At 46.2% G+C, this 23,162-nt stretch overlaps 2 protein-coding genes across 2 annotated transcripts in view; one reads left to right on the top strand and one right to left on the bottom strand.

Moving 5' to 3' along the window:
- LOC119169237 (uncharacterized) overlaps positions 1-23,162 on the top strand; it is a 90,271-nt gene that overhangs the window by 15,905 nt on the left and 51,204 nt on the right. The window lies entirely within an intron of this gene.
- LOC119162224 (uncharacterized) lies at positions 670-7,770 on the bottom strand. The gene is made up of 2 exons (XM_075881295.1): positions 4,161-7,770; positions 670-4,016 (listed from the first exon to the last, which is right to left on the bottom strand). Exons 1-2 carry the CDS (start codon positions 6,650-6,652, stop codon positions 2,210-2,212), a joined length of 4,299 nt encoding a protein of 1,432 aa, XP_075737410.1. The 5' UTR covers positions 6,653-7,770; the 3' UTR covers positions 670-2,209.

Here is a 23,162-nt window from a genome sequence, read left to right as displayed (position 1 = left end):
CATTATTTGTTTTGTAACTCTGTGTCTCAAGATTGCACCGTCAGCGCATTTCCGTAAAGAGTTCAAACAAATTATCATGCATATCTACAACTGTGGCATACAAAGAGTAATAAGTCAACATGAAGAACTATCGATGAAAACAGCAGGACAACACTTTGCTATTTGAAGAGCGAGTCTTAGTCTTGGGGAGAAAAAAAAGTCCGCGCATCTCCATGAAGTGAATCATGACGAATGATCGAAGCACTGGCGACCGTTCTTACCGCATATCATCCGTGAAATCGCCCACTCACGCACGTAAATGAATAACAGCATATGTGTATACATTGTATACAATGTGTTTTTGCCTCAACTCCGGTGTAGAAGCTTGTTGTTGGCGTAGCCGTTCTGCCTCTGTTTCCCGAGCTCTCACTTCAGGGGTAGCATTTGCTCTCTGCGTAGACGTTGAGCCGCCACATGCCACGCTTTCGCTCCGGTGTAGCTGCTTGTTGTCGTTGTTGCCCCTTTGCCGCTGCTTCAGTGTAGCTTCAGGGTAGCTTTGTCACTGTAGCCTCCAGGGTAGCTTGTTTTCCGCGTCGGCGTCGCCTTTCGCAGGCCAGAGCACAATCGCATTCGTTTTCATCCATGGAACAAATAGAATGTGTGGTCAGGAACGCGCTTATAGGTCATTGTCACACACTTCGGGTGAGGCCCCGCCGATCCAACATCGACGTGCGGCAGACTCGCAGGCTTCCACTTTACGCTTCGGCCTGCGACGCCTGAAAGGCCTCGAAGTGGCACATTTCGAATTTATTTGCGGGTTGGCCGACCCGTGCGGGGTTGCACGTGTGGTGACGTGTGGGCCTGACCGACGCACTCATAGAGCAGACACAGAGTTTGATTACACTTAGACAAACATTTAATTGAAACAGGGGCCAAGGCAGGAGATTACAAAAATAACAAAGGAGGAAAACTGATACGCGCGATAGAAACAACAGCTATATAACAAAAGGTGCTAAAAACACTACAACAGATACAGGCTAAGGACAAATATGCGGAACATTAATAAAATAACAAGATGGAAATCGTAAAAGAGGGTTACAAGGAAATAATTACACAAGGATAATGATGGCGCTTTTGGATTTCAACGTGCGACGCAGCGCACACAACTACAAATGTTTAAAGAAAAAAAAAGGCTGGTTAAAATAAATTAACGGTTTAAAAAAAGTCACAATAAAAAGTTCCATACGGACCAGGCCAGCTCTTGGTGCACGTAGGGGAGTTGACGGGTGCCGCTGAAGATCTCGCCGCTTTGGTAGACGACGAGGGTGCCCGGAATTGCAGCCGTCTCAATACGTTGCACGGGTCACTCCATGCTCGCCGCCTACGCGAGACTCGCGACACCGACGACCGCACTTGTTGCTGGTTGTACGTCAACTGCTCTTCCGATGCAGTTCAAACCGCCTCAGGGGCGTACCCGTGCTCCCGTCGTCTCATCTGGGAGAAATTTTCCTTGTTTAGATCGGCGGTGCCCCTTCCGGTACCGGTGCAGGGAAGACGAGCCGGCGCCACGCTGGGTCGTTATAGTCGCCGGATGTCGTCCCCCAACACAAAAGCGCCCTTCCTTGGTAGGTGGGGCCCGCGGATGCTCCGAAAATTGGAGTCGTTTGTGACACAGCCCCCCTCCCAAGAATATTACTGGGTAATATTCAAGAAAAGCACAAACGCGCAGTGTTCGCGAGCTTCCAGTGTTTCGGTCATCCACCAACGCGTTTCTTCCTTTTCTTCTTTTTCGCGCACCATTTCGCTGACGTGGGCGACACGGCAGAGAGACACCCGACACACCACACCCTCACGGTCACTATACGATGAATGTCATACCCCGCGCACCACGACACGGACACACACATGAAACGCGAAGAAACACACACTGCTAGAATCGAGGGAGCTGCATTCGAAGCACCCCTTCGGGCCATCATGACACTGATCACAAGATAATCACAACACATAATTCTTCCAATGCCAGGAGAAAACAAAAATACCGAGCAATTCTAAATCAAAGTGATACAGAAAGGTTTCAGACAAACTTAAGAAGGTACAAAGTATCCATGTATGCAAACAAAACTTAACAATGCGGCCTTATGGCATGAATAAAACAGAAACCAAACAAAGTGAATGTCAGAGGCCGCTATACGCGACGCGATCATCTGCGTTTCATTGAACCTAAGTACACTCAGGCCTCCTCATCGCCGACTCGGCTCATGTAATCAGCCCCTACATTCTCTGAACCCTTTATGTGTTGTACTCGAAAACTGTATTGTTGGAGCTTAAGACTCCAACGAAGGACTCGTCCATTGGAACATTTCGCCCCCTGAATGAACTTTAGAGGTTCATGATCCGTCTGAACAAGAAAACGTCTCCCGTACAAGAAAACCTGGAACTTCTCGACTCCCCAGACAAGAGCAAGAGCTTCCTTTTCGACCGTTGAGTATGCTACCTCTCGGGGTAGCAACTTTCGACTAGCATAGGCCACGGGGTGGAGAATCTGCTCGTGTTCTTGGAGAAGCACCGCTCCGATTCCCCTATCCGATGCGTCAGTCCGTAGAACAAACGGTCGTTCGAAATCTGGAAGCTTCAGTATGGGTGTGGTTGTCAGGCACTTCTTGAGCTGAACGAACGCGCTCTCCTGATCCGGGCCCCATTTCACAGTGTTAGGAAGCCCCTTTCGGGTGAGGTCGGACAATGGGCTTGTCAATGTTGCATAATCGCTAATGAACTCCCGGTAGTATCCCGCTAGCCCAAGGAAGGATCGCACCTGTCGCTTCGTGGTTGGCCGGGGTGCCCTCTGAATCTTATCCAAGGTCCCGGAAAGCGGAGAAAGCTCCCCGGCGCCGATCTGATGCCCAAGGAACGATATTTGCTGCATGCCTATTTCGCACTTTGCCGGTTTTACCGTCAGCCCCGCTTTACCGATGCGGATGAATACCTCCCTGAGGGTTCGACAGTGCTCCTCCCACGTGGTACTTGCGACTAGTACGTCATCATAATAGTACGCGACGTCTGGGACGTCCGAGAGGACGCGTCTCATGAGTTTAGTGAAAACGGCCGGTGCAGTTTTTATCCCGAAAGGCATATAGCAAAACTGGTAGTGCCCCGATACGGTAGCGAACGCTGTTTTCGGTCTTGCCTCAAGAGCAAGAGGTACCTGCCAGTACCCCTTGGCAAAATCCAACTTCGAGAAAAACCGCTTCGTGCCCACCGCCGCAAGCAGCTCATCAGACCGCGGGATGGGCTCAGCATCGTCCACCAAGACTTCATTAAGTCTACGAAAGTCGATACACAGTCTGTGTGTTCCATCTGGTTTTCGCACAGCGATGACGGGGGAATTGAAGGGTGAGTCAGATCTTTCCACAATACCCAGCTTCAGCATTTCGGCTACCTCTTCCTCTATAATGCCTCTCACTGAGAAAGGCATTGGGTATTGTCGGACGTGCACGGGTCGTTCGCTGGTCAGTTCGAGCTTGCATTCCGTCAGCCCTGTTCTTCCAGGAAGGTCCGAAAAGATCTTCTGGTGCTCTTGGAGTAATTGGGTGACCTCTGCTTTTTGTTGCACTGACAGGTGATCAGATATCTTCACGTCCCGGAAAGACTGCAATTGATGGGGCTGTAAGAGCTCGATGTCCCCACTTTCCGGGTCTTCGCAACTGACAATGGCCCCAGCTCCAGCAATTTCGGGGCTTCGCTTTTGATAACGCTTCAACATATTTATGTGAAAAATTTTGCAGGAGCTGCCGACCTCGACTTCATAATCGGCATCCCCCTTTTTGCTGACAACGTTGAAGGGTCCCTTCCACTGCATTAGCAACTTGTTGTTATCCGTGGGCAATAAGATCAGTACTTGCTCCCCCGGTTTCAAGGAACGCTTTCGGCTCTTCAAGTTGTAGTACTTGCCATAGCGCTCCCCTGCACGCTCCAACTCCTCGTGCGCCAGTCGACAGGTGTGCTCTAACTTCTCCCGTAGGGAAATGACGTACTCGTACGTGGTCTTCAACTCTTCCGAAAGAGCCGTATTTGTCCACAACTCCCTTAGAACCGCCAGCGGCCCTCGAACAGTCCTTCCGTACAACAATTCAAATGGAGAAAATCCGAGACTTTCCTGTGGGACTTCGCGGTAAGCAAATAATAACGGAGCGAGATAACGGTCCCAGTCGTGCGGTTTCTCCTGGCACATGCGTTTTATCATCTGTTTGAGCGTCCCATTAAACCGCTCGACCAGGCCATTCGCCATTGGATGATACGGGGTTGTGTGGAGCTGTTTGAGAGATAGCAGGCGGCTGACTTCCTTCATAACTTCGGAAGTGAAGTTTGTGCCCCGGTCGCTGAGTACTTCGCGAGGCACACCTACGCGCGAAAACATTTCCACCAGCGCTTCGGCCACCCTTTCGGTTTCTACACTTGGTAGCGCAACAGCATCTGGGTATCGAGTGGCATAGTCGACCATCGTGAGAATATATTTGTTGCCCTGGGTTGACCTGGGAAAAAGCGGTCCAACTATGTCAATCGCCACCTTCTCAAAGGGAGTAGAAATGATGGGTACTTTGACCAGGGGCACTTTTCTGGTATGTCCCTTAGGCGCAGTCCGCTGACAGATGTCACAGGACGCGACGAAGCGCTTCATGTCAGCCTGCATCCCCGGCCAGAAAAATTCGGTTCGAACCTTCGAGAGCGTTTTCTTCACCCCTTGGTGTCCTCCCATGGCGCCATCATGGGCCAAGTGCATTATTGGGACACGAAATTTTTCTGGTACGACAACTTGTGAGAACTCTTCCCCGGACTTCGACACGTATCTTCTTTGGAGTAATCCCTCTTGTATGAAAAACGTGTGGCGGTCCCCGTTCTTGCTGTGTTTCTCAACATTTAGGCGATTGAATCCAGCTTGTAATGTCAAGTCTTTTTTTTGCTCCTCGACTAGTGCTTCCCGGCTAACGTCCAGGGAAGCTTCAGGTACCCGCAACTTCTTCCGAGTGGTTTCCCTACAGCTTTGTGAGCGCGTAACCGCGGGGTTGGCTTGAGGTACTTCTTGTCCCTTTTGCTCCTCCCCCGTACCGTCATCCGTCAGCAGCTCCTGCCCCTCTGCCTTGGCGTCTTGGGATGCGTCCACATTGCTCCCAACATCATATTTCTTTTGGAGGTTCCAGTGTAGATCGGGGTCATCAGCTGGTCGTACGCCCTCTACGTTACCCAGGATGAGATCGTATATGGGGTTCTCCATACATTTTGCCTTCAGTCGGCCTGAATAAAATGGGGTCTCAACGTCGACCCATGCCTCACGCAGCATCCTCACTGAGCGGTCCAGGAGGTAGACTGGTGCGCTTGTTCCAGTAAAGTCATCGTGATTGACCAGACTAGTTTTGACAATGACCGTGTTGCAGCCGGTATCCCTGAGGACGCGAACTTCTCTGCCTCCCACCAAGCCGGTCAGCACAGGAAGCCGCTCGGTAACTTCAGTGTACTTTTCCGTGATGCCGGCACTGACGACAGGGACTCTCTCGCCGTTCTTCAACTCTAAGAATCCTTCATCAATGCAGGCGGCTGCCGATTCTTTCGTTGATGCACGGTCATTGTTTGTTTCCTTCTTCCAGCACTTCCAGGAAGGGTGGCCTGGCCTTCCGCATATCTGACACGGTTTTCTTGGATCGCCCTTGCCACCGTTGGAGAGCTTGCAATTTTCGGCGTTATGTGTGGTACTCGAGCACAAGAAACACCGTTTCTCTGTTTGCCTTTTAGCTCCATTCAGCGGCTGGTAGTCTCGACTCTGTCCCATTTGGATAGTCGGTGCTTTCGGCCTTTCTCTCGCTGCCGCCATCCTCGAGAAGTTGCGCCAGCCATGCGCCTCCGTGTATTGTTCAGCTCTTTGTACCATATCCCCTAGTGAAGCGTCTGTTTTTTCCCTCAGGAAAAGTTCCAAGGTGGTTGCGCAAGTGCTCAGAAATTGTTCCTTTAGGACTAATTCAAAGAGCGCCTCGTAGCTGTTCCCAGTACCCGCCAGATCAACCCATCTTTCGAGAAAATTTCTCAGGCGAGTTAGAAACAGTGAGCAAGTTTCGTTGTTATTTGGTGTGGCTCTTCGGAACTTCTCGCGAAACCCCTCCTCAGTAAGACGGAAACGGATCATTAGTGCTTTTCGCAGCTTCTCGTAATCAGTACAATCTGACGCGGGCATCCGGCTGAAAACATTCAACGCCTCCCCACTGAGACAGAGGCTTAAGGCTGTAGCCCAGTCTTCGCGGGGCCACCTTTGACTTTGCGCGACGTGCTCGAACCTTCTCAGGTAGGCGTCAAGGTCGTCGCGTGCCTCATTAAATGGGGGCATCAGTTTGTGTGGGCTAATGGGGTGCATGCGCCCGGCCGCTTCTGAGCCTGTGGTTTGTCCCGACTGGGGAGTGGACTGCTGACGCAACGACAAACGCTCCCTCTCCTCCTGAATTCGGAGCCGGGATTTTTCCCTTTCCTGCTCCATTTCGAATTCCGCGAGTTGCCTGAAATATGCGCGTTCCGCATCACGCTCTTCTTTACGCTTACTGCGCTCTCTTTCGACAAAATCGTACAACTCTCTGCCCTCGAGACCAAAACCCCTGCCCTGCTCCATAAGTTTATCGAAATCAGTGTCCTCCATTGCTACGACTAGCTGCCGAACAACGGGCCAATATCAAGGCGACTGCACACTGTTGGCTCAGAGTTACGTCGGTCTCCCAGACACCACCACGTGGTCGGCCAGTCCTGTCGCGCGGACGCCAGATAATGTCACACACTTCGGGTGAGGCCCCGCCGATCCAACATCGACGTGCGGCAGACTCGCAGGCTTCCACTTTACGCTTCGGCCTGCGACGCCTGAAAGGCCTCGAAGTGGCACATTTCGAATTTATTTGCGGGTTGGCCGACCCGTGCGGGGTTGCACGTGTGGTGACGTGTGGGCCTGACCGACGCACTCATAGAGCAGACACAGAGTTTGATTACACTTAGACAAACATTTAATTGAAACAGGGGCCAAGGCAGGAGATTACAAAAATAACAAAGGAGGAAAACTGATACGCGCGATAGAAACAACAGCTATATAACAAAAGGTGCTAAAAACACTACAACAGATACAGGCTAAGGACAAATATGCGGAACATTAATAAAATAACAAGATGGAAATCGTAAAAGAGGGTTACAAGGAAATAATTACACAAGGATAATGATGGCGCTTTTGGATTTCAACGTGCGACGCAGCGCACACAACTACAAATGTTTAAAGAAAAAAAAGGCTGGTTAAAATAAATTAACGGTTTAAAAAAAGTCACAATAAAAAGTTCCATACGGACCAGGCCAGCTCTTGGTGCACGTAGGGGAGTTGACGGGTGCCGCTGAAGATCTCGCCGCTTTGGTAGACGACGAGGGTGCCCGGAATTGCAGCCGTCTCAATACGTTGCACGGGTCACTCCATGCTCGCCGCCTACGCGAGACTCGCGACACCGACGACCGCACTTGTTGCTGGTTGTACGTCAACTGCTCTTCCGATGCAGTTCAAACCGCCTCAGGGGCGTACCCGTGCTCCCGTCGTCTCATCTGGGAGAAATTTTCCTTGTTTAGATCGGCGGTGCCCCTTCCGGTACCGGTGCAGGGAAGACGAGCCGGCGCCACGCTGGGTCGTTATAGTCGCCGGATGTCGTCCCCCAACACAAAAGCGCCCTTCCTTGGTAGGTGGGGCCCGCGGATGCTCCGAAAATTGGAGTCGTTTGTGACAGTCATCGTCATCAGCTTCATCGTCACCGTTACTGTAAGTACAGACGAAGAACAACAACGGACAAGTTTAGACTGTAAGGTGATTCACCTCTGAAACACGCCAGAGGGATGCAAATATTCGGAACATGACAGGGCATGCATCTGCTGCCGCAGAGGTCCAAAAAATACTTACTGAATCAAAAACCACGGCTGCTGGATCAAAGCGCACAGTGCGCTTTGATCCAGCGGCCGTGCAAAAACCAAGTGCCAGAATATTTTCCCAGGAAAACGCTTGGGTGAGGCTTACCTGTCGGAAGCTCTGGGCTTCGAAGGGGATCAAGTACTAAGTGATCTATGACTGAATGACTGATATAAGCCACAGGGGATTAGACTGACTATCAGTGAGAAAATAACAAAATATAGGTTGAAGAACTAACGTCACTACGGGCCCATAGTAACAGTTATAACATAGATATTTCAAGTATGCATAAATAGAGAAAACCTCGCCAAGAAAGTGATATAAAGGCGACTGTGCTCCATAAGATGAAGTGAAGTCTGATTAAAACAAATAGGCTAGCTCACTATACCTGTCGCAACTGAATTAAAACAACAGATGTTCAATTCATCATAATCTTCATCACCATATTTGCATGTAGGAATATGCCAATAAATGGGATACTCATCATCAGTGTACGTCATTAGCTTACGGCGAAGCTATGTTGTTGGCCTCCTTTTGGCGTTCTTTAAGTTAACCTATCGCTGCAGTCTTATTCACTCACTGCGAAGAATCAAGTGTGCACAGTTAAATGGCTCCGACATGGCCTAAACATGGCATCGTTCTTGTTATAAGTTCAGCATTTTGTACTCGTAGCGAAGTTTTGTTCTTACGGAACCAGCTTCCCCTAATGCAACGAATGAGCCGACTTTCCGTCAGAAGTTCGCAAATCACAATTTTTTCTCCTGTAAGCCTCCACTCAGGAAAACGTATGGAGCTATTTGTAAAACCCATTGCTTCGGAACTGCGAAGCACCTGCAAACTGACCGAAAAAAAAAGAAAAGTTTAAAAAAAATTGTTTTGCTGTTTTTCATCATTGATGAAGCGGATGAAGTAAACATTCCTCTTCTTCCCGAAATGTGCCACTTATTTTGCGTCTCAGTGACGCGAAGTTTAATGAGGCTACTTTACCGGTTTTCAGGGGTGTTTCTCTTTTTTTTTGTCCAATTAGCCCACGCTGATCACAAGCTACGAGCACTCTAAACCTTTCCGCGCTTACTCGCTGACTTCTGTGGCAGAAATCCAAAGATCATAACTCTGGCTTTCTGAGCCAAATATTACGCGCCCGATTCCACTTACATTCTGCTTTACCTTTTCTTTTCTAGAAATAAATTCATAGCAATCTGAAAGTCGGATATTGGTGATCGCCAGTCAAGTGTGTCATTCACAAAGCTTCTTGCTAACTTTAAAATCCGAATGTTTATTTTCTTTTCAGTTAAAAAAAACACAGACAAGGCCATACTGCAGTACTATGAAACTCGTACCAATCTTATTCCGATTCTCTCGTTACAATATGGTGCACAGTTTCGCAATGGTACACCGAGCGCCAGTTGTAACCACTGGGAACTACTTTGAAACAATCGCGTAACAATCGAGTACTTCCGGAGGCTCTAGAACGATAATTATCCTGCTGTATTGCACACCCAACATTGTTTATTTGCAGATGAAATAGAACATTTTTCTGCGGGAGGTAAAAACGTTCCGAAGAGGCCGACAAGGCCATGACTACTGGATTATATAACAGAATCTGCGTCATTGACATTACATATTATAAATTTCATTTTACACAATATATTTGCTTGTGTTTACATACATATACATTCCAATTGATTTCCACATCCAAGACATGCTTCATTCTGCATACGTCAGGAAGTTCTAAATCGCGTAAGATACCCTTATTTCTGTGCACATACACTAAAATGTTTCAGCCCACCAGTGCAGGGTAGCGAACTTAACGTGAGTCTTTCCTATCTATCTATCTATCTATCTATCTATCTATCTATCTATCTATCTATCTATCTATCTATCTATCTATCTATCTGTCATAATCATGATGTGCACTGGCACGTGAGCGGTTTTTTCACATGGTATTCTTTTGTATTTCGCTAGAATTTGTCGTTAGCAGAAAAACACTAATCATTAACAGATATAAAGTTTGGAATTGCCTAATCAGACGTTTTTCAAACTGATCTACAGCTTTCTGATTGAAACTTTTCATCCATCTTCGTTCCTTCAAAAGTTAGTTAATTGATTGATTGATATGTGGGGTTTAACGTTCCAAAACCACTATATGATTATGAGAGACGCCGTACTGGAGGGCTCCGGAAATTTAGACCACCTGGGGTTCTTTAACGTGCACCCAAATCTGAGCACACGGGCCTACAACATTTCCGCCTCCATCGGAAATGCAGCCGCCGCAGCCGGGATTCGAACCCACGCCCTGCGGGTCAGCAGCCGAGTACCTTAGCCACTAGTCCACCGCGGCGGGGCAAAAAAAAAAGTTAGTTAATTAAACATATCTTATTACACAGAATTTCAAATATAGTGTGACTAACTCCAGGCAATGGTCAGCAACATGCATTTGGTTGCGGCGTAAGTGCGTGTGTCGGCATATTTGTATTTTTAAACGCTGGCTAAAAATAGCTGGGACACCCTATATATATATGTATATATATATATATATATATATATATATATATATATATATATATATATATATATATATATATATATATATATATATATATATATATATATATATATATATATATATATATAAATATATATATATATATATATATATATATATATATATATATATATATATATATATATATATATATGAAGGTATGGGATATGGCACAACGGGAGCGTTGTCAACAAGGATAAATATATTTATTTCCCAACAGTTTCGGGAGGGGACCTCCCTTCATCAGGGGATGAGTTATACCTCATCCCCTGATGAAGGGAGGTCCCCTCCCGAAACTGTTGGGAAATAAATATATTTATCCTTGTTGACAACGCTCCCGTTGTGCCATATCCCATACCTTCACGAAGACTAACTGGCCCATTGAATTATTACTCCCACTATATATATATATATATATATATATATATATATATATATATATATATATATATATATATATATATATATATATATATATATATATATATATATATATATATATATATATATATAGAGAGAGAGAGAGAGAGAGAGAGAGAGAGAGAGAGTCGTTGAACACATTATTCGAAAGTCGCAGGTTCGATTTCTTTCTTCTTATTTACAATACATAGGTTCTAATAACTTCCCCTATACATTCCTCGGAATTATTGTCTGTTAGATCTCATTATATTGTGTCAAAACACGGAAAAACGAGCCCTTAGGTATACACTTCTTTCCCTTATATATATTTAGCTAAAATATTGCTTCATCGTGAATTCTTGCTGTCAATTTTTCTTTTGTTTCCTTCCTAGGTTTCTCGGCATTGCCTTATGTCACTGATTCTTTTATCAATCATTCGGTCTCTTTCTTTTTTGTCGAGTTATTTTCTTTCGCTTTTTACTGTCGTTCCCGTATTTTCTTCCTTCAAAGTTCAACAACACTGGCTAGCTTAATCGCTTCGTTGCTAAACTAGGCGGAAGAAGAAGCCAAAAGCTCGCAACACTAATCTCGAAGCCAGAGATCCGCGTTCAATTCGCTCGTGTTTTTTTTTTTTTGTCTCTACAGCACCGAAGCGAGCGATTGTGGCGCTTACCAAAACGGTAATTGGTAAGGTAATGCCCAGTCGTCGAATCCCGTTGCTCTGGAGTAGTCTTCTTTCATTCTTTCTTTATTTCTTTCTTTCTTTCTTTCTTTCTTTCTTTCTTTCTTTCTTTCTTTTTTGCTTGCTTGCTTTCTTTCTTTATTTCTTTCTTTCTTTCTTTTCTCTCTTTATTTATTTATTGATTTCTTGAGTATTAGCTAGGACACCCCTTGTAGAGAGCTGTGCACTTTTTCTCTTTGTACTACTACGATGTTTTGTCTAGTGTAATCTCGTTTGTCTCGTGCGCTCGCTTTTTGGGACGGGCACAGATGTGCCGATGGTCTCTTACTCCTCCCTCTGCCCTCTTTAGCTGACATTTTTCGCCGAGAAGACAAGTGTCTGTAAACTAAATGAACTGTGTTAGGAAAAAGTCACCTTGGAAGGAGCAGAAGGAAAGGAGGAGAAGGAGGAAGAGGAGGAGGAGGAGGAGGAGGAGGAGGAGGACATGGGATTTTCCAATTTTGCTAAAACGCTCCTGTTTCGACAGCGCGAACGACAGTGCAAGTAGTATTCCTGTCCCCCCTTTGGAAGTTATCTCTCGTTTTTTTTTTTTAACTACATTTCTCCTTTTTCTCATTGACTTTCTCTTCCGCGCTAGGCGACGTGCTCCTCATCGGTCGCGCGTGACAAAGTGTCCACCAATAGGCGGACCTCGGGCGTAAATATTTGATAAGGAGAGACAAGCTCGCGTAGGCGGTTAAGTCTCGCTGCAGAGAAGGGACCTCCGAATGACGCAGCACAGCACATGCGTGGCGCTGAGTTGCGCGTGTTGTATAGTAACACCACGACCCAGTAAATTTCAGTGCCTATATTTCAAGAATACTCATCTACGGGTACCGTTGAAATATAGGCAGCCTAACAGTGGCTGCTGCATACGTCGATTTCTAGCGTCACGTCTATAGCGAAGCTGGGTTAGTCTACCAAGTGCCGTCGTCGTCCTCGTCATCGTTGGTGTCACTGTCATCGCCGTAGTAGTAGTAGTAGTAGTAGTAGTAGTAGTAGTAGTAGTAGTAGTAGTAGTAGCAGTAGTAGTAGTAATAGTAGTAGTAGTAGTAGTGGGTGGTCATGCAGTTATGTGGACAAAGGGGAAAAAAGAAATGAAGTTCACTATGAAAATGATGCTTGAAGTTACTATGCTTCCGCTCTTCAAATAATTAAAATGAAATGACTATGTTGGCGATTACGATGATGATTTTGATACACGTGAAAACATTTCTGGAACTTTGGAGCAAAATGTTTTTCCTGGCAAAAATGGCGACTGCTTCAGCATTCGCGGAACAGATCACAATTTTCCTTCAGCATTGTTTGCTTCTCGATGAAGCAGAGCACAAAAGGGCGCATAAAATCACGGATGCATAAAATGACACAAACACAAGCGCTATGCTTACTGTTTTGTTTTTGTATTGACTTTTCAACTAAGCGCGATGTGTATTGTAGTCGTGACAGACTCGAAATGTGTTGCGACAACGTTGGCAGCCAGTAGTGATGCGACCAACACCTACTGGATGGTGTCGAGGTCTATTAGACGCGCAGCTATTTGTGGAATCCACTATTCAGTGTAGCATTGCTGGTGCGCTAAAGGTAGCGTCTCGGAAGCAAGTACCAGAGAAGTAGAATATCCGCATGGCAATAACCAGAAGCTGGACGCATTAGCGAGCGTGTATCAGCCAAACCGCAGCACAATGGGCCGGAAGCTTCTTTGTACCAACAAGGCTGATCTTCGGCCCTGTTGGTGCAGCTTGCTGACAACGTGAAGCGATTGAAAGGACAACGACAGCAGAGAACACAACACGAGCGCTTATGTGAGAGACACAAATAGCGACATACACGCCATTGTGCTCTGAATAGCAATTAAGGTGGTGAGTTTGCTGTGTTGGTTCATTATGTGCAAAAACACGTCCAGTCAACAGCACAAAGCAAACAGGGCTCTTTGTTGGGGGAAGAAGGTGGGGGTGGTGCACCATATTTCCGCGAAGTGCAGAAAAGAGTACGCTGTCCGTACTAGGTGACGTGTCAAGGAAAGTTTAAGAGAGCAAGAGAGCACATTAATAACGTGAAAAAAAAAGTGCGCTTGAAGGAACAGGTTTTGATGGTGTACTGGCTAGCCTTCTTACAACCTGTACTAGTGATATTTCATCGTGATGCGGAGGAGGCATAAAGGCGTTTCGATCGCGGGCGTTTCAACATAAAATAATTTCAATTGACGTTTGCAGAAATACTGATGAAGAGCTATAGCGACACAGTTTTCATATGGAGTTCTGAAAGCTTTCGTCCGAGCAACGCCTCCTTTATTCCTTTCAATGCTAGCGCAAACGCTCGCGTCTCGTGGGGATCGATTGATTGATTGAAAACATTAGTGGACTATTTAGAATGTACTCTCGCTTGTTGGCTTCAGCACCATGCTGTAAAAAACTAGAAAACAAAGCACGGGTCATCTAAAACTGGTCAAGTTATTATTTCTGGGCAGGGAACCTCGGTCGTGCGCAAATCAGCGCACCACAAATTCAACCTGGCTCTGATGAGTGGGTCTTCAAGTATCTAGTTGGTAGTCTCCTCGATGTATTGCTGTAGAGGAGGCAGGGCACGTTGGGCTTTTTTCACAAAAGCAGCTCGACTTGATGGTGAACGGGGCCTTCCCAGAGAATATGCTCCGTCGTCGCTGGCTCGCGGCAGTAGTCGCAGTTGAGGTCAGAGTACTTTGGCGGGTGTGAAGGACCGGGATTGTTTGTAGTCTTCTGAATGTGACCTCGTAGAGGCGGGTGGATTTTGGTGGCGGAGCATCTTGTTTTATAGATTCTTCAAACTTCGCCCTTAGTTGTCGCCGGCCCTTAACTTTCGCTCGGTAGTTGCGTTCATGGGTCTCATCATTGTGGCCTGGTTCAAGCTGTCATACCCAAGTCGTTCCTCTCTGCGATGCTGCAAGGCTCGTTGATGAACTAGCTCGTTTACCGGTATATTGGTATGTCCAGGAACCCAATGAACTCGTACCCGGACTGATCATTCTTGAAGTTGGGCGGCATAGTGCAGGATGCGCCTGGTGTACGCTGGTAGCTTTCTTCTATAGTTTGGAGTGTTTGAAGCACTTGCTGCAAATCCGTGAAGATGTGAAGAGCTTTTGGTGATGATCCTGTTTCATTGCCGTCGGTCCGCCTTATTTGAGGGAGTAATCGTGATGCGACGCTGCATTAGGGGTAGTGCTGCTTGCGTCGCACGTGCTATGGAGCATTTTTCCCCGGAGATGTGATAGACCCTTCCCACAACCTCCTTGGTTTCCCACTACAATATCGTACGTCTTTTAGATTTCTTCCTCCATGCTCCTTTGTGGTTCGAAGAAACGCGACCGCACCATCACAGCACAGTGCACGCAGTAGCATTACAGTGACACTTCACCATTGGTTGCCTGCATAGAGCCACGAACGGTGCCACGCTAGCTCAAAACACTTATCGTTTACAAAGCCAGCGTGACGGCTAATATCGTGAAAACGGGGAATGAAAGACACCGCCCCACGGATCAGTACAGAACCGAACAAAAAATTACGTCATTTGATTTCTGTCCTGAGGCACCGCATGAGGGATTCTCTCGCCCATAACCGAAAAGCACACGAGAAGGCTAGGCGATGGGAGAGAGCAGGAAAGAGCTAGAGGAGAGGGTGGTGAACGGCTGGATCGGGCGCATCTGGCTGGCATTGATAAAATAGAGGAGGCGTTGCTTCGATAATATGCTAACACATGCGAGCAAGGCCAAAACCGCGTCACACGGTGTAGAAAGAAATAACGTAGCCAAAATAAAATGAGGTCAAGGAACGTTCAGTGGCGTCCTAAACACGTCATTTGCAGGGCCACCCGAGCAAGCTTAGTACTTTAGAAGAAAAAAAAAGAGAGGTAAATAGCTTCCCCGACTATTGCTGCGTTTTATTACGCACGTCGTGCAACATAGTGCCAGATCTCGATTTCGGCACGAGCGACCGCATCGTGGAAAAGTTTGTCGGGCTCGAACTTCACACGCAACTGCAGAGTGTTGCCAAGAACATGTGCCAGAATATTTCAACGAGTGCCGAGTGTACAAACGTACGCGTTTGGCAATAGGTTCTCCTTTTTTGTGATATCGCAGATAACAGCCGTCGAATCTGTGCTTGTCGTCGCCTTTTCTTGACTGTTAATGGAGTCTGTATACGTCTACCTATGCCAACCGCCCAGGTGGTATAGCGGTTATGGAGCTTGAGTAGTAACTCGAAGATCGTGGGATCTAATACCGGCCTAGTCGGCCGAATTTAGGTAGAAACAAAATGTTAATGGTAAATAATACCTGTAAGCATAGAAGTAGGCATACATTAAAAAACCTCAAGTTGTAAAATCTCCGTTTGCCCCCCCCCCTCCCCCCGCTACGGCGCCTCTCAAAATTATATCATGGTTTTGGGACATAAGTATCTAACTATAATTAAATTAATTTTCGTATACCAGGTTCATTAATATTCTTTTTTTCCCTCAGTGACCTCACTCAGTGCAATACCCTCGCCTATCAGTCCGTCTTGAACTGTACTACAGTGCAATGAAGGTGGAGGAAGGGTGGGAAGAGAGAAGAATTACTCCTCTGGTTTCCTCCTACCGTAATTCTAATTCTTCTCACACCGACACATTTCTCTTTCCCTGTCTCCTTTTTTCTTTCTGCTTGAACCTGATAGAGATCAGGTTCTACAGCTGGATGATGTCACGAGGAATACGGCTTGCAGTCAGCTATCATTGGCGTATCTCTCGGCTAAAATGAGAAAAAAAAAGAAGTCTACTCTGACGATAACAGTGGATATATAAAGCTTCCGGCTGCGCAAGTGATACCGCTCCTCGCTTCTTCTCGTAGGATAGATCGTCGGCGCAGTAACGCTCGCTGCAATCAAGATTATACGGTGGGCGGGTTGCCGTGCCAGTGATCCGTAGCGACTCGCCATTCAGTGGAGGCCAAGCAGGCGTGACGTATAAATAATAGGTCAAGGGCACCGCAACGCTTGCCCGCGCCAGCTTCAGGCAAATAGCGTGGTCTGCTGCTTATGTAACGCCTACAATATACTAAATAACAAAGGGTCCCTTTTACGCTCATCTCAACCACTCGAAGGCGAAGGACATATCTTTTCTTTTTTTTTTCTTCAGTCCGTGCATTGATCCTAGCCGTGCCCCCCTTGCACCGATCGCGGAGGCACCACAAAACGATGATGTCACGCGATAACCTTGTCTTGTGACATTGCAAGTTTCGCTGATCTGTGGAGAAATTAAGACGTCATGTGGTGACGACGTCAGATGATTATATTTTTGTCGCTTTTATTTATGCTGCCCATGCCGACAAACTATTCTCGCGTTTGATAAGACATCTGAATATTTCGACTTCGTAATTGCTTGGGTTTTACGCCCGAAGACCACGATATGGTTATGACGGACACCGCAGTACAGGGCTCCGAAAACTTCGACTACCTGGGTTTTTTAACATGCACTTAAACATAAGCACACGGGCCTCAAACGTTTCCGCTTCCGTCGAAATGCGATCGTCGTGGCCGGGGTAGGATGCCGCCAGCTTCGTGTGAGCATTCGAGCATCGTAATCACGACCCCGCCGAGACGGGTGCATTGTATGCAGTGGCAATACGGAGTTTTAAACTCTCCGTTAAGGTATTACCTTCACGATATTCGGTTACCCAGTGCTGCGTATTACAGGTGACAACGCTGGCAGCAACGGGATCTTTTGTCGATCTACGATGCTTTGAAAAGTTTGAAACAAAGTTCTCGAAAAGACACGCTAAGCAACTCTGTCTGTTTCTGTCTCTTTCATAATATCTATCACACTAACAGAAGCCTCTCTGATTCACTGTTTTTTTTCCCCAGCCTACACATCAGCACGCAATGACCATCAATACAAGGTTGGGGTTCCCTTCTACCATACGAACCAGCACTTCAACTCTTTCATCCCTAGAACATGTCCTGACTGGAACCACCTTCCCGCATCGATCGCTTCAATCACAGACGCCAACGCGTTCAAATGAATCATTTCTGAAAGTGCATTATAATGCCCAGTGCCTTGAGAGTAAATAAATGAAATGAAATGAAACTGATGATGCGCGTAGATAAAGGGGCCCTGGCAAGTATACATACTTGGCCTATAGAGAGGGATCCGAGCATAACCAAGTGGGCCCTCGCAACTACGCATTTGGCGTCGAGAGTACCTCGTCCCACGAGGGAGATTTCTTGGCATACCTCGTAATCACGCTGACCACTATGGTCGCTTTTAGAGTTTGGTGACCCCATCTAAAGCTTTTGTCTTAACAATGATTGCCACTCGGTGATGAACTTGGATTAATATCGCGCTTGTGCTTCCTCGGTGCCCTACAGGAAAACCAGACACGTATCTATCTGACTCTTCTGCTTTCCCTTTCTCCTTGCTTCACTCTACTCCGCTCACCCGCTCACAATCGCAGTCACAGCCTAAAAAAAAGGAAAAAAGAAAACGAGGGCCAAGTTACGCCGCCATAACAGGAATGGAACCGCATTTACGCTCCGAGAGGCGAAACAGATTTAGAGTCAAGTTTATTTCCGACCTGAAGTCATAAGACTCTAGGTGGAAATATGGCGCAAGACATTTCGAGAGCACCCAGGGACCCGTACAGAAAGCAGCAATCTCGTTACAATGGTAATCGTATCGATGACAGTGATAGCATTCACCAACTAAACAAGACATCAAATAATTTACATGGAGCTTTATTTACGTATAATAAGCGCGCATAAGAATGTACAGGGCCCCTTTTGAATTTGCCTAACATGACTCTATAAGACGAATGCCATGGTTTTTTTTGTCTTGTTCTTCCCAGTCGATTGCATTGATCAGACCACCACCAAAATCGTTTTGCACGTGGCGCGGTTTCGCACTGGTTTCGCATCGGAGGCATTTCATGCTTTCTTCACGTCATGTGCATCCGTGGTCCGTCCCCCTACGACCTAGCAACGATGTCATGTAATGACTTTGCCACGTGGCGTCACGTTATGTGACGTCACATTGACGACATTTTGGCGTCACAACTTATGGTGAGCCGGGACGTCCTGATGACGTCATGCGGTAACGTCGTTCCACGATGATAACTTTGCACCACGTGTGTTGAAGGCGGCACCAGCGGTCACTTTTTGTTCTTAATTAGGCATCGAAGGCCTTCGCCTTAAAACAGCAGTCACATGAGTCTTGCGAACAGGTTGTACCAGGTGACCATGGAATTTAAATGGCAATAAAAAATCCTCATTCAGAAAGAAAGAAATAAACAAAGAAAGAAAGAAAGAAGAAAGAAAGAAAGATAGAAAGAAAGAAAGAAAGAAAGAAGAAAGAAAGAAGAAAGAAAGAAAGAAAGAAAGAAAGAAAGAAAGAAAGGAGAAAGAAAGAGAAAGGAAGAAAGCAAGCAAGCAAGCAAGCAAGCAAGCAAGCAAGCAAGAAAGAAAGAAAGAAAGAAAGAAAGAAAAAGGAAGAAAGCAAGCAAGCAAGCAAGAAAGAAAGAAAGAAAGAAAGAAAGAAAGAAAGAAAGAAAGAAAGAAAGAAAGAAAAGAAAGAAAGAAAGAAAGAAAGAAAGAAAGAAAGAAAGAAAGAAAGAAAGAAAGAAAGAAAGAAAGAAAGAAAGAAAGAAAGAAAGAAAGAAAGAAAGAAAGAAAGCAAAGATCAATATCATCGGCTCTCTAGGAATTTATCTTCTCGCGCGCTATACGCCCGAACAGCGTAGCCGAAACGAGGTGAAGCTATCGGAAATGAACAGAAGCGGCGAGACTCGCAGCTGAGAAACACGAAGGAAATTTTCAAACAAGTCGTAAATCTTGCCGTCGCGCATGAGCATGGGCGTGACAAAGGGAAATAAATCAGCCGCGTCTACTTGCTCCACGGGATCGCGCTGCCATTTTTTCCGGCTCGCCGAGTTCTGTGCTGTGGTGGCGGTGGCAGTGGGGCTGTTGATTGTGGTGGGCTGTTAGTGGCACCTATGTCACCCGGATCACGTGCATCGCCGCGACAGCTCTGTCGGTGCCGCACCTTTCTCAAGAAGCGCGCCTTCTACGAGTAAATATACATTTCGCAGCGGGAAGTCTCAGGCTAGCGCCTTAGGCTTCTAATCATATGAGGGAAGTTTGTGTGCTTATTATGAATAGCACAGGTAACTTAACCTCGCAATGCTGTGAATACTAATATACTGTTTGTTTATTTATTTATTTATTTATTTATTTATTTATTTATTTATTTATTTATTTATTTATTTATTTATTCATGCATGCATGCATGCATGCATGCATGCATGCTATGGTATACCCTACAACATAAATCAAATGAAAGCAACAGCTAGCGCTGCTCTTTTGCGATTTCGTGTTAGTGTTTACGCCGCAGTATTTTTAATTATCAATAATTTCTATTTCAATAAAAAAAAGTTCGGTTTCTTGTATATAATGTAAGAGTGGTCGATACGGAAGACCGTGGGCCCACCGCGTTAAGTCAGGTGGTCGACTTCGACCGAGGTCGTATATGGTGAAGGACGCGCCGGCGGCGGTCGAGAATCTTCTGAAAACTCTCGCCCGCCCGGACTTATGAAGAGGAACACGATTATTCACTCCAACCGCATTCAGCAGTTGGCACGCTCAGGTTATAACGCGAGAGCGTTGAAGAGCTCGTTTCTCAGAAACTCCGGCATCGGCGTCAGCATGGATGTCGTTGGTTGTGAGCTAAAAAACATCTTATCCGGCACAGAAAAAAAAGAAAAAGAAGCAAATAAACTATGAAAACTTCTGGGTCCAAGGGACGATCGAAACCAGGCCGTTTGCGTGGCAAGCAGAGGTTCTAACACACAGCCACGCCTCTGCATCCTAACAGAGCAGAAGTAACTTCATGTGCTTGGCAATGAAGTAAAAACAACTTCCATGCTTTACAGACACACCGTTGATTGATTGACATGTGGGGTTTAACGTCCCAAAACCACCATATGATTATGAGAGACGCCGTAGTGGAGGGCTCCGAAAATTTTGACCACCTGGGGTTCTTTAACGTGCACCCAAATCTGAGCACACGGGCCTACAAAAGTTTCGCCTCCATTGAAAACGCAGCCACCGCAGCCGGGATTTGATCCCGCAACCTGCGGGTCAGCAGCCTAGTTACTTAGCCACTAGACCACTGCGGTGGGGTATTACAGACACGCGTGTCGTCTCGACAGGTTCACACTAAAACATGCAGTATCACAATAATATTGCGCGGTACAAGCGCAATTTGCCATCGGGCGTCAGAACATATGATTATCATAACGACTTCACAGTTTAAATCCGGCCACACACCCCATTACACAATTCACGCACGTAACTCTGCGTATTGTCTTAAGACTAAGTATAGTGGGTGCATAGCAAGTTCGGAAAACATTTCACGCGTGTAACCGCGTTCAAAGAATACTACTGATTACCCAGAATGCAGCCATATGCGAAAGCTTCACTGGCACAAGCCACTTTCAACTTTATTAATTGCATTGTAGTAACATACAATATAAACATCTCGAGTAACATCGTATAATAAACTTTATGCACCAAGTGGTTGAAGATGCGCACTAGAGACAGAATATTGTTATCGCGTTCAACTCTTAAATACGAAGCTTCCCCAATGTTTTATGGTAATTGAACACATAGCATTCTTAACTATAGACGACTTTACCTAAGACATATGGGCGCTGCTTAAGCCGATGTTTTCATGTTTTTTTTTTTGTATATTGCGACGGGAATTAATAAGGACATGATACATCGTGTGCACAAACCCAACCGTTTCCATACGTATGCGTCTACCATAACACTGTTTGTTTTGTTGTTAAATATTTAAAACAAAAAAAGTTAAAAAACACAGTATGCAGGCACTGAAACGAATTAGTAAAGTAGACGAATTAAGCCTCGTTCCAATGAAGGGATGGCATGAAAAATGTTCTTGCACAAATGATGAAGTGCGCGTTATAGCACACCATGTTGTCCATGTTAATTCAGACCCCAATCCCTTAATCCCATAATCCACTGCTGTCCCACAAATACTCAGAAGTATTTATTTTTTAATAAGGGCTCATTATCTCGGCAGTTGTTATTACAGGTAGCAGTTCAATATTCACTGCCGTTACAGCCAGCCAAACCTAATTACTTTTTAAATGCATCAAAACATCTCAAGCCTCACTCAACACCGACTGCTTTTGTTAGCTTCAGGTAAATGTTTACAGAAACGCGGACCTGGAAATGTTACGGCGAAACTGCGCCTTCCCGTGGTTTTGGGAAGTTAAACCTCACATATCAATAAAATCCACCTTCCAGCAATTCTGCGTATGTATCCGACGCACGTGTTGTATAACGCAAGTTCCTCAACAAACTTGGAGCCCGTGTTCGCAAAGCAAGAGCCGGCAGTGTAGCGAATGTATATTGACGTCAAGCACGCCACTGTGTCGTCACATTTACATCATATCAGTGGATACATTTGCAGTGATAAATCCTTTACAGTGAAAGCGGTATATAGCTAGGAGAAATGAAAAACTGTCCGGTAGCGGTGTCACGAGTGGTCTCATTGAAGTCGGGCTCAAAATGGCGAGTCTCAAATCCCAGCCCATCAACAATAAGAATGGTGGAAGGTGTAGCCTAATCGGTGTTTCGGTGCGAATCAAGGCAAGGACGTTGTGCAAACCTGACCCCATATTGCTTTGTAACGTTATCAGATCCCTCAACGACACTAGCGCAGCCACAACCAAAGCCTTTCGTGTTGCGCAAGAATAAGCAAAGAGGACGAACGTATACGACGTGATTCCCATTCAATTGACTAAAGCGCGTAATGCCGTCGGGATTCCCAAAGGCCAAAGGTGGGACTTGCAAAGACGTTCCGGATTATGCCCGGCCTCTATTTTCGCTATTTCCAAGCGGAACCTTCGCAAACAGAAGGAGTTGCGTTTCGAGCCGACAACAAAGTCGTCGATGGCACATTTTCAGTCGTGCGATTACGTAAGCCGCGCAACTCCTCTCTATTTGTGTAGCGAATCCGACACTGAGCACCTACTTTCACGTCCACCACCGAAATAGCCGCAGCGCGCGAAAAGCCACGCACGTATACTTGACACCGCACCGGATATTCTGGAGACGGCTGTGCCTCCGGCGTCTTTGAAAGCTCGTATTCCACTTAGCTCCCCATTGACGGGATCTCAAGAGAGGTAGCGAGAATAGCAAGCCGTGTGTGGGCTTGCCAGTGAAAGAACGACGTGGGAGCCCTATTTATTGCGTCCCCTACGCTCGCCTTTCACCTAGTGGCGTGTTGTGACGCATTTTCGATGACGTAACAGCAGCGGAGTCAGATACTCTCTTATCTGCCCTCTGTTGTCCGCCGTGCTGGAGCACTAGTTATAGTGCTCGGCTGCATTGATTGATTTGTGGGGTTTAACGTCCCAAAACCACTATTTGATTATGAGAGACGCCGTAGTGGAGGGCTCCGGAAATTTCGACCACCTGGGGTTCTTTAACGTGCGCCCAAATCTGAGCACACGGGCCTACAACATTTCCGCCTCC

The sequence above is a fragment of the Rhipicephalus microplus genome, chromosome 2 (genome assembly GCF_043290135.1).
Source record: "Rhipicephalus microplus isolate Deutch F79 chromosome 2, USDA_Rmic, whole genome shotgun sequence".
Lineage (NCBI taxonomy): Eukaryota > Metazoa > Arthropoda > Arachnida > Ixodida > Ixodidae > Rhipicephalus > Rhipicephalus microplus.
Note: the sequence above shows the minus strand (reverse complement) of the source record. Positions and strands in the feature narration are given on the sequence as shown.

What these genes read in the sequence shown, in the direction of transcription:
- LOC119162224 (XM_075881295.1), bottom strand. Translation starts at nt 6,652, where the DNA reads ATGGAGGACACTGATTTCGATAAACTTATGGAGCAGGGCAGGGGTTTT. An exon ending in GACCGTTATCTCGCTCCGTT is followed by an intron (nt 4,017 to 4,160) that starts ATTATTTGCTTA and finishes GTTGAAGACCAC; the next exon opens with GTACGAGTACGTCATTTCCC.